At 42.9% G+C, this 14,608-nt stretch overlaps 1 protein-coding gene across 9 annotated transcripts in view; it reads left to right on the plus strand.

The window, feature by feature from the left end:
- Positions 1 to 14,608, plus strand: part of LOC142970547 (inositol 1,4,5-trisphosphate-gated calcium channel ITPR1) — a 65,733-nt gene that overhangs the window by 22,374 nt on the left and 28,751 nt on the right. For 3 of the 9 annotated variants that reach the window (XR_012959282.1, XM_076110849.1, XM_076110850.1), the window contains exons 16-38: positions 151 to 309; positions 913 to 1,085; positions 1,278 to 1,397; positions 1,710 to 1,904; positions 2,050 to 2,301; positions 2,389 to 2,530; positions 2,632 to 3,072; positions 3,363 to 3,495; positions 3,582 to 3,636; positions 3,728 to 3,893; positions 4,088 to 4,261; positions 4,385 to 4,459; positions 4,566 to 4,703; positions 4,800 to 4,925; positions 5,035 to 5,235; positions 5,334 to 5,585; positions 5,747 to 5,872; positions 5,973 to 6,101; positions 7,752 to 7,872; positions 8,078 to 8,262; positions 8,346 to 8,494; positions 8,598 to 8,709; positions 9,317 to 9,352. Coding sequence is in view for 8 of the 9 variants with exons in the window: in XM_076110849.1 (XP_075966964.1) it covers positions 151 to 309; positions 913 to 1,085; positions 1,278 to 1,397; positions 1,710 to 1,904; positions 2,050 to 2,301; positions 2,389 to 2,530; positions 2,632 to 3,072; positions 3,363 to 3,495; positions 3,582 to 3,636; positions 3,728 to 3,893; positions 4,088 to 4,261; positions 4,385 to 4,459; positions 4,566 to 4,703; positions 4,800 to 4,925; positions 5,035 to 5,235; positions 5,334 to 5,585; positions 5,747 to 5,872; positions 5,973 to 6,101; positions 7,752 to 7,872; positions 8,078 to 8,262; positions 8,346 to 8,494; positions 8,598 to 8,709; positions 9,317 to 9,352 (3,660 nt within the window). In the remaining variant the exon portion in view is untranslated. The remainder of the gene's footprint in view (positions 1 to 150; positions 310 to 912; positions 1,086 to 1,277; positions 1,398 to 1,709; positions 1,905 to 2,049; positions 2,302 to 2,388; positions 2,531 to 2,631; positions 3,073 to 3,362; positions 3,496 to 3,581; positions 3,637 to 3,727; positions 3,894 to 4,087; positions 4,262 to 4,384; positions 4,460 to 4,565; positions 4,704 to 4,799; positions 4,926 to 5,034; positions 5,236 to 5,333; positions 5,586 to 5,746; positions 5,873 to 5,972; positions 6,102 to 7,751; positions 7,873 to 8,077; positions 8,263 to 8,345; positions 8,495 to 8,597; positions 8,710 to 9,316; positions 9,353 to 14,608) is intronic. The other 6 variants (XM_076110851.1, XM_076110852.1, XM_076110853.1 and 3 more) reach the window with 3 other exon arrangements.

Genomic DNA, 14,608 nt, shown 5'->3' on the forward strand with positions numbered 1-14,608 from the left:
TTGAACCTCACTGAACTCCACATAACCTCAAATCTTCATCATGACTCAAAGGGGCACAGTTGTCAGGCCTGCTATCTGTATCGGCATGTTTTTCTTTTTGGTTTTCATTCAGTACGGTTACATTTGTAACAACCTTATACTCGCATTCAGATCTTCAAGCTACTGCAGGCTCCATTCACAGACAGCGGGGACGGGCCAATGCTGCGACTGGAGGAGCTGGCTGACCAGCGTCATGCCCCCTTCAGACACATCTGCCGTCTGTGTTACCGTGTTTTGCGTCACTCTCAGCAGGACTACCGCAAGAACCAGGTACAGTTTATCAGGCCTGACAGCCTGTTTTATGAGCACCAGCACTGTATGACATGGTCTACGTGCTGCTGGAGTTTGTGCAAAGGTGCTTTCCAAAATCCCTTGATTAGGTTTAGGAGCAAGTGAAAGAGGCCTTCGCTCTGTAGCAGCTCTGATATTATACAGAGATGGCTGAATGTCCATAATCAAATTGTCTGTGATACAAATGCACAAAGCCACACAATGATTCGAGCACATCCTATAACAAATGCTTATTAATGTGAAATACAACATTCCCAATTCCCAAGAAAAATCAATTCCTCTTAAGCACATTAGAGTGTAATTGTTAGAAGGGTAATTTAATTATGTTGAAGGAAGAGGCAGCCTGGTTCTTGTGAACGTGCTCTGTCTTCCCGCACACAGATGAACAAGGACCAAAATGGCCTCAGTCAATATAAGTAATGGATATAGACATAACAACGTTATGCCTCCTGGTCCAACTGGAGAATGTAAAGAAATAAAGATAAAGGGGCTAAGTTAATAATGACGTTTTTCACAGTGAGTCTGTTCCGTCTTGTTTTGGTTTGTGTATAGTCAGACTGGCTGTCTCTGTCTGTTCCGCAGGAGTATATCGCCAAACAGTTTCGCTTCATGCAGAAACAGATTGGCTATGATGTCTTGGCTGAGGACACAATCACAGCTCTGCTCCATAATAACCGCAAGCTGCTGGAGAAACACATCACTGCTGCGGAGATCGACACGTTCGTTAGCCTGGTCCGCAAGAACCGTGAGCCGAGGTTTGTGTGCGCGTCTGTCTGTGTAAACACAATCAACTGGGTAAATAGGCAGAATCAAAGAGAAAATACATTTCATTAATATTATAATTAGGTGATAACTTTTGTATTTATATGTATGTATATGTAATTGTGATCTTTAATTGTTGTTTGTCATGGATGATTGAATTTTGCATATCTTGTGCGTGTGTCCAGGTTCCTGGACTACCTGTCAGACTTGTGTGTGTCAATGAATAAGTCCATCCCTGTGACACAGGAGCTCATCTGTAACGCAGTGCTGGATCCAGCCAACGCAGACATCCTCATAGAAACTAAGTGAGTAGACCCCCCCCCCCCCCCCCCCTCTGCCTCCGCATACTTCTGTCCTATTCTCCTCTTAATGCCAACATGCACTGATTTGAAGGCATCATTGAGTTCTTGAAGAAGACTAATCAATAATGAAAACGGTAGTCGGATATATTAATGAGTTGAATCCTCTCTATAGCATCCTTTTTGTTACAGCTTCTGAGGGTGACAGTAATTACATTGGAAGTCATTGTATGTTTTTATTTAAAAATTGTCAGAAAAGCTTACTCATTTATTTTCATCAGCCTTTAAACAAACAAACAAAATTCCCTTTTCCTGCAGACTCGTACTGTCGAGATTTGAGATCGAGGGAGCGCCGCTCGGGGAGAACTCTGTGGAGTCGGAGGAGGATGAGGAGGAGGTGTGGTTGTTTTGGAAAGACCGAATTAAAGAGATCCGCAGTAAAAGCATTAGGGAGCTGGCTCAGGATGCCAAGGAGGGCCAGAAGGAGGACCAGGAGGTGATCAGTTATTACAGGTAGTTACTGTTCTATTTTTTTATGTGGTTGTCTGGGAGAAAGGAGAACATTGAGGCAGCAATGTGGTGAACGTAAAACGTAAGAAAAGCATTTTGCTGTTTCAAATGTAAGTCGTTACATTCCAGTGTGTTTGTGCTGCAATAGGTACCAGCTCAACCTGTTTGCCAGGATGTGTTTGGACCGCCAGTACCTGGCAATCAACAAGATCTCTGGCCAGCTGGATGTGGACCTGATCTTGCGATGCATGTCAGATGAAGACCTGCCCTATGATCTGCGTGCCTCCTTCTGCCGCATGATGCTGCACATGCATGTAGATCGTGATCCTCAGGAGCAGGTTACCCCGGTCAAATACGCTCGACTCTGGTCTGAAATCCCCTCAGAGATTGCCATTGATGAGTGAGTAAATGAACAAATGTAATAGATTGTTCATAGTAGAGTATATTGTAGATTTATCCAATTCTTTTTTTTGTTGTCTTACTGTAGCTACGACAATGATGGTACATCTAAAGATGAAATTAAGGAGCGATTCTGTCTGACTATGGAGTTTGTTGAGAACTACTTGAGAGACGTGGTGTGTCAGAGCTTCCCTTTTGCAGATAAAGAGAAGAACAAGCTGACCTTTGAGGTCAGTTTGGCACATTCTTGATATCTTATCCCACTCATGTTATTCTCATTTTAATGGTAAAACCCAAAAACCTATTTGACTGATCTATTGTCCATGTTTAGGTGGTGAATCTGGCCAGGAACCTGATTTATTTTGGCTTCTACAACTTCAGTGACCTGCTGAGACTAACCAAGATCCTGCTGGCTATTTTAGACTGCGTCCATGTGAGCACAATGTTCCCTTTTAACAAGATGGACAAAGAAGAAGAAGAAGAAAGTAAAGGTAGGAACATCATGGTTGGTCGGTGGAGGACCAAATATCTCATGGACATGGAGTTGATGTCCGTATTTATGAATGTGTGCTTGTTTCCAGGCAGCAATGTGATGAGGTCCATTCACGGTGTAGGAGAGCTGATGTCCCAAGTGGTCCTAAGAGGAGGGGGCTTCCTACCCACAACTTCAAACACCAGCTCCAATGGAGTCACAGTCAAGACCCAGACTGAGCCTGAGAAACAGGACATATTGGTCATGGACACCAAGCTAAAGATCATTGAGATCCTGCAGGTGAGGATCTGTGACTGTTAATCGATTAGGTGCCAACTATTAAATTAACTATTTTCGTAAGGGATTAATCGGTTTGAGTAATCGGTTTAAGTTCTCTGCTTTCAGCTTCTTTCATGTGAACATTTTCTGGTTTCTTTACTCCTCTATCATAGTAAACTGAAAATAATCGTTAGTTTCAGCCCTAATTTAAAGTTAAAGGCATGTACAAGCATAGATCACATTACTGTACACATACACAGTCCCTCTATGCTCTAAAAACTTTGCATAACACTTTTCATCCTGCCCTGCAGTTCATCTTGAACGTCCGCCTGGACTACAGGATCTCCTGTCTGCTGTCTATATTTAAGAGGGAGTTTGATGAGAGTAACTCTCAGAGTGAATTATCTATAACTGGAGCAGTAGAAGGACCTAACAACATGCCAGGTCAGGGTAACATCAGCTGCTGCATATTATACAAATGTGGGGCCAGTGAAATTTATTGATTTACAAATATGTTTTTTTTATTCCAGGAGCTTTGGATTTTGAGAACATAGAAGAGCAGGCAGAGGGGATATTTGGTGGAAGGTAATCCCAGTTTCAATTAAGGAAAAGTCACAAAATACAAGAAAGAGGATGTTTTTACACTTGAGTGTGTCCTCTGTGTGTGTGTGTCTAGTGAAGAAAACACCCCACTGGACCTGGACGATCATGGTGGCCGGACCTTCTTGAGGGTCCTTCTCCACTTGACCATGCATGACTATCCTCCTCTGGTGTCCAGAGCCCTCCACCTGCTCTTTAGGCACTTCAGCCAAAGGCAGGAGGTCCTGCAGGCTTTTAAGCAGGTATGCAGTTTACAGCTACAGCTCACAATGGAAGAAACTAAAACCATTCCATTTTAACTAAAAGTTGTTGTGCATTTTATTGTTTTTACAATTTTGACACATGCATGCCTACAAACAAAAATGCATGTGGGATCAGCATCGTCTGGCCGTTTTTCTGCTCTGTTCTTTATGTTGTAATATATATGTGTTCACAGGTCCAGCTGCTGGTCACCAGCCAAGATGTGGAAAATTACAAGCAGATAAAGTCCGACCTGGACCAGTTGCGCTCTATCGTAGAGAAGTCTGAGCTCTGGGTGTACAAGAGGCAGGGGCCAGACGAGGGCATGGATGGGGGAGAGGGACTCTCCACTGACCAAGAGCATAAAAGGGTGCATTATATTTTACACCAAAAGAACCACACACAGACACTTGAAAGCCTTTCGCCACTAACACTATCGTTACTGGAGTAAGACCTTTTTTCTCTGATGCATTGTCTCTGGTGAACCTTGTAGGGAGATTCAGGGGGCACAGACAAACCAAAGAAAGCAGAAAGCACCAGCAGTTACAACTACAGGGTGGTAAAGGAGGTAACTATCTCACTTATAAGTATAGTTATCAAGCTCTTATCTGCCTATGTTGCACATATTTTTCCACATACCTCACCCCCTCCCATTTTCTTCCCTTCTTTATCAGATCCTGCTGCGGCTCAGCAGGCTGTGTGTCCAAGAAGGTTTGTCAGGTAGGAAGAGCAAGAAACAGCAGCAGAGGCTGCTAAGGAACATGGGGGCGCATGCTGTCGTCCTTGAGCTGCTACAGATTCCCTACGAGAAGGTATTAATCATCAACTCTCAGTAAAATGTTCAATGGCATGCTTTTTGTGCGTGCGTTAAAGTGGACAGACCTTCACGTCAGCCATTTCCCCTCCAGGGAGAAGATGTGCGTATGCAGGATATCATGAAGCTAGCCCACCAGTTCCTACAGAATTTCTGTGCAGGAAACCAGCAGAACCAAGCCCTGCTGCACAAGCACATCAATCTTTTCCTCAACCCAGGGGTGAGCAGTCCTAACAAGACGACGCACCACTTGATATCCACAGTGTTACTATTTAAACACCATTATTGTGTTCTGGTGCTCCTCTCACTTTTTGTCGTCTTTTGTTCAGATTTTAGAAGCCATCACCATGCAGCATATCTTCATGAACAACTTCCAGCTGTGCAGTGAGATCAACGAGCGCGTGGTTCAGCACTTTGTCCACTGCATCGAAACACATGGACGCAATGTCCAGTACCTCAAGTTCCTTCAGACGATTGTCAAAGCGGAGAATAAATTCATCAAAAAGTGTCAGGACATCGTCATGGCAGAGGTCATGCCTTGTTAATCTCCTTTTTAATGTTTGAACTATGCTACTGCTCTGTCTCCCGATGTACTGACGTACCCGTGTATATTGGTTCCTTCCTACAGCTGGTGAATGCTGGCGAAGATGTTCTGGTCTTCTATAATGACCGCGCCTCCTTCCAGACACTGGTCCAGATGATGCGATCAGAGCGGGACCGCATGGATGAGAACAGTCCGCTGATGTACCACATACACTTGGTGGAGCTGTTGGCTGTTTGCACTGAGGGCAAGAACGTCTACACAGAGATCAAGTGTAACAGCCTGTTACCACTGGATGACATAGTGCGCGTGGTGACCCACGAGGACTGCATCCCCGAGGTGAGATTAGCCTCCGACTGAGCCATGCTGAGACTTTGACAACTGTATGAGAAAACAACAAGCCAGTTCTGGAGCAGATGCAGGAAGCACTCTTTTATACAGAGGTTTCTCAATGCATATATATATCATGCTTTTAATTATTCTAATGCCTAATCTCTCAGGTGAAGATCGCCTATATCAACTTCCTGAACCACTGCTATGTGGACACCGAGGTGGAAATGAAGGAGATCTACACCTCTAACCACATGTGGAAACTCTTTGAGAACTTCCTGGTTGACATTTGTAGAGTAAGCAACACCGGGAGGCTCTCCGGCAACTTTTTACCTCGCGTAGGGAATGAGGATTGGTAAAATACAAGCAATTATGTAATTCTTTTAATGTTTACAGGTGTGCAACAATACAAGCGACCGTAAGCACGCCGACATCATTCTGGAGCGATATGTGACGGAGACGGTCATGAGCATCGTAACGACTTTCTTCAGCTCACCTTTCTCTGACCAGAGCACCAGCCTGCAGGTGTGTAAACACCAAGAAAAAAAGTGTATACAATGGCTGAAAAGTGCTGAGTGAATGAAAATGAATCCAGTATCAATTTTCTGTAGTTTGAGTGTCAGTCACACATGCAGAGTTGCATTCAATGCACGTTGACGATTGCAGGTGTAATGTGAACCTGTTGCTATGAACTGTAGACTTGTCATGATCTCAGAATCATACAGTATGTCTGAAATGTCCAGTGCACTGTCTTGTTAAAAGGTCATTTTTCTCTTATACATGTACTTTTAAAGGACCACATCCTGACCATCAATCTGTTAATAGATAATCTTGAGAGAAAGTACAGTGGGGGGGGGGGGGGGGGTAGCATGTGATAGATAGTCTAGATTCAGGGGTTCCTGTCTCTTAATATCTACATGCAAATAGCTGCTAACCTCACTGTACACACTGTGTGTCATGCTGTAGGTGTCCATCAGACATAATGTAAGTACAAATATCTATTAGGTACCCCATATAATTATAAACAAATGGAATGACTCTCCAGAGAAACCCCTCATTCAAAAGTCTAACTTTAAGATAACTAACGCTGCAGTGTTTTCACGTTAAGTGCTTCCTTAAGTGGTCAAATCAAGGCTTCCGTGGAGTTTCTCAGAATTATTTTTCATCTGATTAACATAATTGGGAGCGTTGAAGGAGAATGGATGTTCTCCTTCTCTTCCCATTCGTTTGTGTTCATCAGAGTAATGTTAGTCATGATCCTGAAGAGCTAATCAGACATTACAAAGTTAAGACCAGTTAGTCGTGATTGTGGTTGTTAGCATCCTGTTGTGCTGATTAATCTTTTCCTTTTGAACATGCATACAAAGTGCTCCCTTTTTCCATTTAAGCAAACTGTCATAGTTTCATAGAAATTGTTTTTAATTCACAAAATATATATTTTCAGTGCTTTATGAATAACTGTGTGGTCGGTAAAATAATGGTAGTCCTATTTGGTCAACTCTGATGCAATTACAAAAGAAAAATGTTTGGACTATCATCTTACACTTTTTACAAACATCACATTGCATTGTTTTACGATTTAAAGCTTTTTATTATAGAGCGTTTAACACGTCTCCAGTAATGTCAGCTGTCTCTGAAATGTGTGGTAATGTATTTGGAAGTATGTTTGTGACGCATCCGGTCTGTTTTATGTCTTCACTGCTTGTATCCTCTGCTGCAGGCCTCTCTGTTGGGGAAAGTATTTCAGGTATTTGTTCAATTCAGCGGATAAAACACGGAGTTGGGTGTTTCAGATTATTGGGTGTGAGAGAAAATTCTGTATTTTTGTATGTGTGAGTATTTTGAGAGGGAACTAATTAATTAATTTTAGGTGTGTGTCTGCTCGGGGTCTCCTGTTAACGTAACAAACCACCACTGAGTCAGCATGCTGTTCTGACTACGTGTGCTGTCACACAAGCTAATCTACATCACTGTGTGGAGAGGTGTATGTTTGTTTTATAAAAAGACAAAGCTGCTGGTCCAGATTGTTGGTGCTGCACTGTAAATGACAGATGCATATCTTGCATGTTGTCGAGGGACCTGTTTCTTTCTTTACAGACTAGAGCCGACAGTCCAGATAGATGCATATGCTAATCTACATGCTCAAACGCTTTTTTTCTTGCATCTACTTCTCAGACCAGGCAGCCAGTCTTTGTGCAGCTGCTGCAGGCAGTATTCAGGGTCTACCATTGCAACTGGTTGGTCCCAGTCCAGAAGGGCTCTGTTGAGAACTGCATCAAGGTGCTCTCTGATGTTGGTAAGATCAAGATCCTTCTCACTTATGTTGACGCCTCTCTTACAAGCCTTTACTTTTAATGTCTAGATCAGTCCATCATCTACAGTTGGTTTAACAGTATTTTGAATCATGCTTATTTATCACATTTACTAGTAAGGAGAGAGTTTACTGGAGCTGATTTATCTTCACACACTAATTGTGTGCATCTCTGTGTGTACCCCGCCAGCGAAAGGCAGAGCAATAGCCATTCCTGTGGACCTGGACAACCAGGTGAACAACCTGTTTGTGAAATCCAACAACATTGTCCAGAAGACAGCCATGAGCTGGAGACTTTCTGCTCGCAATGCTGCCCGCAGGGACTCTGTGGTGACCGCTTCACGGGACTACAGGAACATCATTGAGAGGCTGCAGGTGCAGTGTTTGTGAGCATTTGCACTTACTGATGTGTGTCAAATTGTTCAAGTAGTAAGGACGTGTCTATTTCTGCACTGTAGGACATTGTGTCAGCTCTCGAGGACCGTCTGCGGCCGTTGGTCCAGGCTGAGTTGTCAGTTCTGGTGGACGTGCTGCATCGGCCCGAGCTGCTCTTCCCCGAAAACACCGACTCGCGTAAGAAGTGTGAGAGCGGAGGTTTCATATGCAAGTAAGTACTGTAAATATCTTCTTCAGCAAAATATGTCTATTATTGGCATATGAGTAAGTGTTCTCATTATGAATTAGACTTATGAAGTAATGTGCTCGTGCAGACTGATCAAACATACCAAGCAGCTGCTGGAGGAAAACGAGGAGAGACTGTGCATCAAAGTTCTGCAAACGCTGCGAGAGATGATGACAAAAGACCGTGGTTATGGAGAGAAGGTAGGAGAAGCTGCAAATCGCAGACATGGTGGGGTGATGCACCGTATAAGTGTGCATTTACTGTATATTGTGCTGTATGAAATGCATTAATACAGTTGTAGAAAATATATTGCAGGTTTGATTGTTTTGGGGGGGGGGGGGGGGGGGTTTGAAGCTGGGGCATACATTGGATTTCTGATCAGAGATAGATATTAACTTTGCAGGAACTATAAATAGAAGAAACACATGATCAAAGATTGAGTTGCAAGGTTTCACATCGAAACCAATATGAGATCTATGCAATATGTTATGTGATTAAATTATGTATCCATGTAGGTGTAGTTGAATATCATTTTACTGCATCACTGTGCCACGCACCCAGTGAGTACCCTTATTTTGAAGGGAATTGGCTTGTTCTTCCTGTCACAGTCACCTCTGTAGTCAGTAAGTGGTCACTTACTCACTGCACTCACCACTGTATGACACTTCACCAATTCTGCTCACTGTGGCTAATATCCACAATTTTAACTCGTATGTCTTACATGTCATGCTGTATCAATGAGCTCTGCTTTAGCTTCCTTCTGCCTGTGTTGTTATCTAACCCCTTAAACCCTCTGTTCTCTTTCAGCTCAGGGCCTTTGATGATGAGATGGATATGCCTAAGGTTGTTTCTCTTTTTCTTCTACTCGTGCTCTTGTTTCCTTGAGCTGCTTTCTGTGTACTACTACTAGTTGTTCTTCAATAGTCCTGTAGCAGCTGCTGTGGCTGTGTGTTGTAGGTGGTGGAGGCTCTAGGCACAGCTGGTAACAAATAGTGGTACGTTGATTCCTGCCATAAACCGGTGTGTAGATCAACTGAAAACTGTGAGAAAGGGGGAGAGAGAGATAGGGAGATGTGCGCTGTGGCTGACTGCATGTTGCTCAACAGAGTTGTGTTATTCCAGCTTCCAAGGTGAGTCACTCACTGTCTGGGAAAACTGCCAGTGCTGCATTTACATGCCCTACTTTCTGCCGCTGTCAGCGCCACATCAAGTAAAAGTCAACTTGGGACATATTTACTGCATATTTTAACATCAATTCCAGTTTAATACCGAGGCCCTTTTATTTTACACACAGCATGAAAACAGATAACAAATGTGAAAAAAGAGATAAAGGCATATAAAGAAAAATAAGAGACAATAATAGAGACTCAATAATACATAATGGGACGTTCCATATATGTTTCCAAAATTTGAGAGAAAACTGTTGGTGTCTGTTTTTTTTTTTTTGTAAATTGTGTTTATTCTCAAAAGCAGAGTACACAGTTATACATTGCACATGTCATTTTCTCCCCCCCCCCCCCCCAACATTCCCCCAACAGAGAACAAATCGCACTGCTTCAATTGTCAAAAAGCACATTACAGTATTAGTAGCTCAAGTATACACAAAAGTAAAAATGGTGTAGGAGGGTATTACAGACAAACAGAAACCAGTCATGAGTTTCTGGAAATTGGAAGTTATTGCTATTCTTAATTCCTACAACAACGTCAGATGGTTTATGAATCTAATGAGAGTCTTCAATTTATCAAAGTATCGTATGATCGGACCCCAAGTAGATTCGAATTGGCTGTCGCCGCAGCGAGAACTTAATTTTCTCCAATTTTAAAAAGAACACCAGGTCCTTTAACCACATGGAGGAACTGGGAGGACGAGGTGACTTCCAGTCCAATAGGATTCTCCTTCGTGCCAAGAGGGTTGAGAAAGCAATTATGTTTTTGTGTTGCTTCATTAACGTCTGACCTCCACTCCCCTGAACACCAAAGATGCACATCCAAGCGTTGGGTAAAATATTCAGATTAAGGGACTGTGATAGAACTTTGAATATTGTCTCCCAGTAATTTGCCAGTTGGGGGCAGAACCAAAACATGTGAGTAAGATCTGCTGGTGAGTTGTGACATCTATTGCAGTTATCCTTTACATTGGAGTACATTTTTGAAAGTTTAAAGTTAGAGTAGTGCAGGCGATGCAGTACCTTGAATTGTAGTACATTTAACCGTGCACACGAAGAGCTGTTATTGACTCTAATTAGGGCCTGGTTCCAAAATGAGTCTGGTATGTTCATGGCAAGTTCTTTTTCCCAGTCTACTTTGATTTTGACAATGTTAGTCACAGTAATTGAGTTAATGGTTTGATATATTCGGGATATAAATCCTTTTTCCTCTGGTGGTGTGTTCAGAATTTCCTCATACACGGAGTCTAGCGGTGGACTCGGAAAATTGGGGTTGTTAGATTTAGCAAAATTTCGCACTTGAAAGTTGCGAAACAGATGGTGAGTGAGGGATATTATATTTCTCAAATATATCCTCAGAGCTTCCGAACACCCCACCAATGTATAACTGACCCATGTTGAAAATGCCAGTTGGTGTCTGTTTTTTTACAAAAAGGTGAGGTCATCATAGTTTTGTATCGTGTCTTGACAATGCTCAGCTTTTTGAAGAGTGTTTCCCCTGCACCTCCCTTAGGTGCCAATGGGAGGCACTGTGACTGTGCGTGCTGTGTATGTGCATGAGTGTGAGGAGCTGTGGCAGTCATCGAGGCTGTGTCCTAGTTTTCCTTTGCCCTGAGAGCTGCACGATTCCTGGGCCCCTGCCAACTCTGGGCTGAGGTTACATAAGAACCGGGCTTTTTTTTTTTTTTTTTTTCTGGAACCCAGCCCCTCTGCTGATGTGTGACCTTCAGCTGTGATTGCCAATAAAAGTGTGGAGGAGCTGTTTACCCACACTACGTGTGTGTGTGTGTGTGTGTGTAAATGCCAGTTGCAATCATGGGGATGGGGGGGGGGGATTGTGAGAGAGAGATGATCCCTACACACACCTGTTAAATGTTGTATCTCCGTCTGTCCACACATGAAAAGAGTGTCAGTTGAGTTGAAACCTGCTCCTCTCCCCACCCCATGTCCCAATCTTCATATTTCTCTTCTCTTTTTCCCCTTTTTGGCCCCCCCCCCGCTAAATCATTGTGACACAATTGATCAACTACTCCAAATTTATACTCCCCGCTTTCATTCACAACCTTACTCACATGGATGCAAACACACACCCACACTGTGTAAACTTCATAGGGTTGGCTGTGAGTGTTTGTGTAGGTGTGATATGAATGTGCGTAGCTGGCTGTTGTCTCTTCTGTCACCCTTTTGAGTAAAGCAGTATAGCATGATAATATATGATTGATAATGAAATTGTTGGGGTCACAATGCTTTTAAAAAAAAAAAAAAAAAATAGAGATAGCATGAGATGCATTTTTGACCTCCCCAATGTGTTGCTAAATGTCAGGGAGGTGAATATCAGCTAAATTTGTTGCTCTTTGGCTGTCGGAGTTATGGAAGACGAGAGTTCATGATACACAGTGCTGACTCCCCTCTTCACCTGGCCGTGTGTGGGGGTGGGTGTGTGTGTGTGTGGGTGTGTGGGTGTGTGGTCGGTCTATAGTAAAAGCAGTTATGCAAGCCCTCCATGTTGTTATTAAGTCATGTTTCATCCCTTCCACCTCCTTGCCTCGGCCCTTGGCAAGCTTGTCGATGGATGAAATAAGAAGAAAAATCTTTTCGATTTTAAGACCGGCTCACTTTTATACCCCCCCCCCAAATCTGGTCAAGACAGAAAATAATTTCACGGCGCTGGTGTAGATATCGATCAGTTGCAATGTAAATTATGAAGCAGTCTTTTAATTTACTCTGCTTTACTGTCTGCGCATAACAAGCAGCCGAGTGGTAAACCCCGGCGTTCGTGGCATTCATCATTGGTTTAAACACGACTCACTCTCATAAAAAACAAAACATATTTATTTACGCACTCTCAGAAAAAACACCTAAACTGTGTGTGTGTGTGTGTGTGTGTGTGTGTGTGTGTGTGTGTGTGTGTGTGTGTGTGTGTGTGTGTGTGTGTGTGTGTGTGTGTGTGTGTGTGTGTGTGTGTGTGTGTGTGTGTGTGTGTGTGTGTGTGTGTGTGTGTGTGTGTGTGTGTGTGTGTGTGTGTGTGTGTGTGTGTGTGTGTGTGTGTGTGTGTGTATTTTCAAACTGTGAGGTGTGAGACTGATCAGGGGTTTGCCCTGGGGAGTTTCCAGTTTGGTGGAATGCACTATAGTTAAGGCAGTTTTGGCAGCTGTTCAGACCGGGGATGATTAGTTGCATTTACGTGCTCTGATTAGCATATTTCTTTGTGTTTTGAAGTTGTGACAGTGAGGCCGTGTCCACAGACTCGTTGGAAGATGTTGCTCTTCCAGTATATGGCCCCCTGACCTGCTGCTGAACTCTGCCCCACCCAGTTGTCTTTAGGCAGGATCAAAGCAATTGTTGTGCTTGTCAAAAGTGAGTTTGAAGTCCTGACACAAAAAAATCCAAGTCATGTCTCAGGTCAATACTTCAAGACAAGTACAAAGCTGACGAGTTTTGCTCGTCAACAAAAGTACTGGAAATATTGGATATTATGAGTGATTATAAGAAATAAAAAAGCTCCATGGTCAACTTAAAAGTGTAGCTTTTATATGTGCTGAAATGTCATTTGAATATTGAGTATTCTAAAGTGTTTATGATAGTCTACTCTGCGTTTTCCCTTTCTTATTTCACACTGTGACTATGTCTGTCACTTTCACATTCGCGCTCTGTCTCGCTACGCTTTTGAAGATGTTCTTTGTCGGGCTGGGGGCTGTGGAAGCTGTGGTTTTTGAGCAGGGGATTCTGCAAATATGTCTTTTCTCAGGACAGCTATAAACAATAAGTAAGGCCCAGCGTGTACTGCAGCTTTTGACTGTACTGTTTGAGGAACCTGTTGTTCGCATGTGCTGCCATGGTTAGACCCTTTTTATGTTGTTTTTTTGATAGTTCACAGAGTAACTTATTCAACTATCAAGCATGGCTGTCAGTTGTTCGAGCGAGGGGTGTTTTTAGACACCAGTTAGGGTGAGCCTTATGGTTCCTTTCTGTTCAACGGCCTCACTGAATGTCCAGTTGCAGCTTTTTATTTTTAATATGTGGTCTAGGGGAAGTTAACATGTCAGGTTAAGTGAAAAGGCGAGATTCCAAGGGAATTTTTGTTAATTTTATGGATGCATCAGATATGTGCAGAGTCGTCCCTTGGCATAGGTGGTAAAGAAGAATGCCTGTGGCATCCTCCATCCATTTCATTGTTTTGTACTCATCACTAATGATATTTTTATACTATTATTTTGAAATATTACAAAAAAGCCCACATCAACATAACTATGTAGCCTATTAAATAGGCCCTATTTTCTGGGTTGCCCGCAGCATCACCATAATAGCAAATAAATATCTAGAGTTAATGCCAGTTACTCCCACCTTAAATTCAGTAGTTTGAAAGACTTTTCAGGTGTTTGCAGAATTTCTTCCTACATCATTTTGAGAAATACAGCTTCATCGGTATATCTTAATCCCAAAGACGAAGCAATGCAGTTTCAGTGTGAGTGTGATTGGTGGTGGAATCTTGTCTAGGGAAACCAATTGGTGAGGGCCAGCTATGGTTATGTGACTTGAGTCTGACTGACTTGGCTCAAGTTCACACGTCCAAAAAGTACACAGCAGAGTCATGACATGATATAGATAAAGGTAACTTATCATATCTGGTGCATACAGAAGCAACAGTAACCGCCCTCTGAATATGCATCCATTCAGTGTCAACTGTCAAAGTTATTTAATCCTACTGTGTTTGTTATTCTCTCTCTCTCACCCTCTCTGTCTTTCACTTGCTCTGCCACTTGCCCTCTGTGTTTTTGGTGACAGATGGCCACTGTAAGCAGCTCTGTGTCACTGGTTTAGTGACCTGGTTCCTTTTGGTGTGATTATATAACTCTAACCCCATCGCCCCTCGCCAATCCTCTCCTCTCGCCCGTCCCTCCTAGCGTGCCCTTTTACATAACAATTTATGTAG

The sequence above is a fragment of the Anarhichas minor genome, unplaced genomic scaffold (genome assembly GCF_050575085.1).
Source record: "Anarhichas minor isolate MPS153535 unplaced genomic scaffold, ASM5057508v1 ptg000043l, whole genome shotgun sequence".
NCBI lineage: Eukaryota > Metazoa > Chordata > Actinopteri > Perciformes > Anarhichadidae > Anarhichas > Anarhichas minor.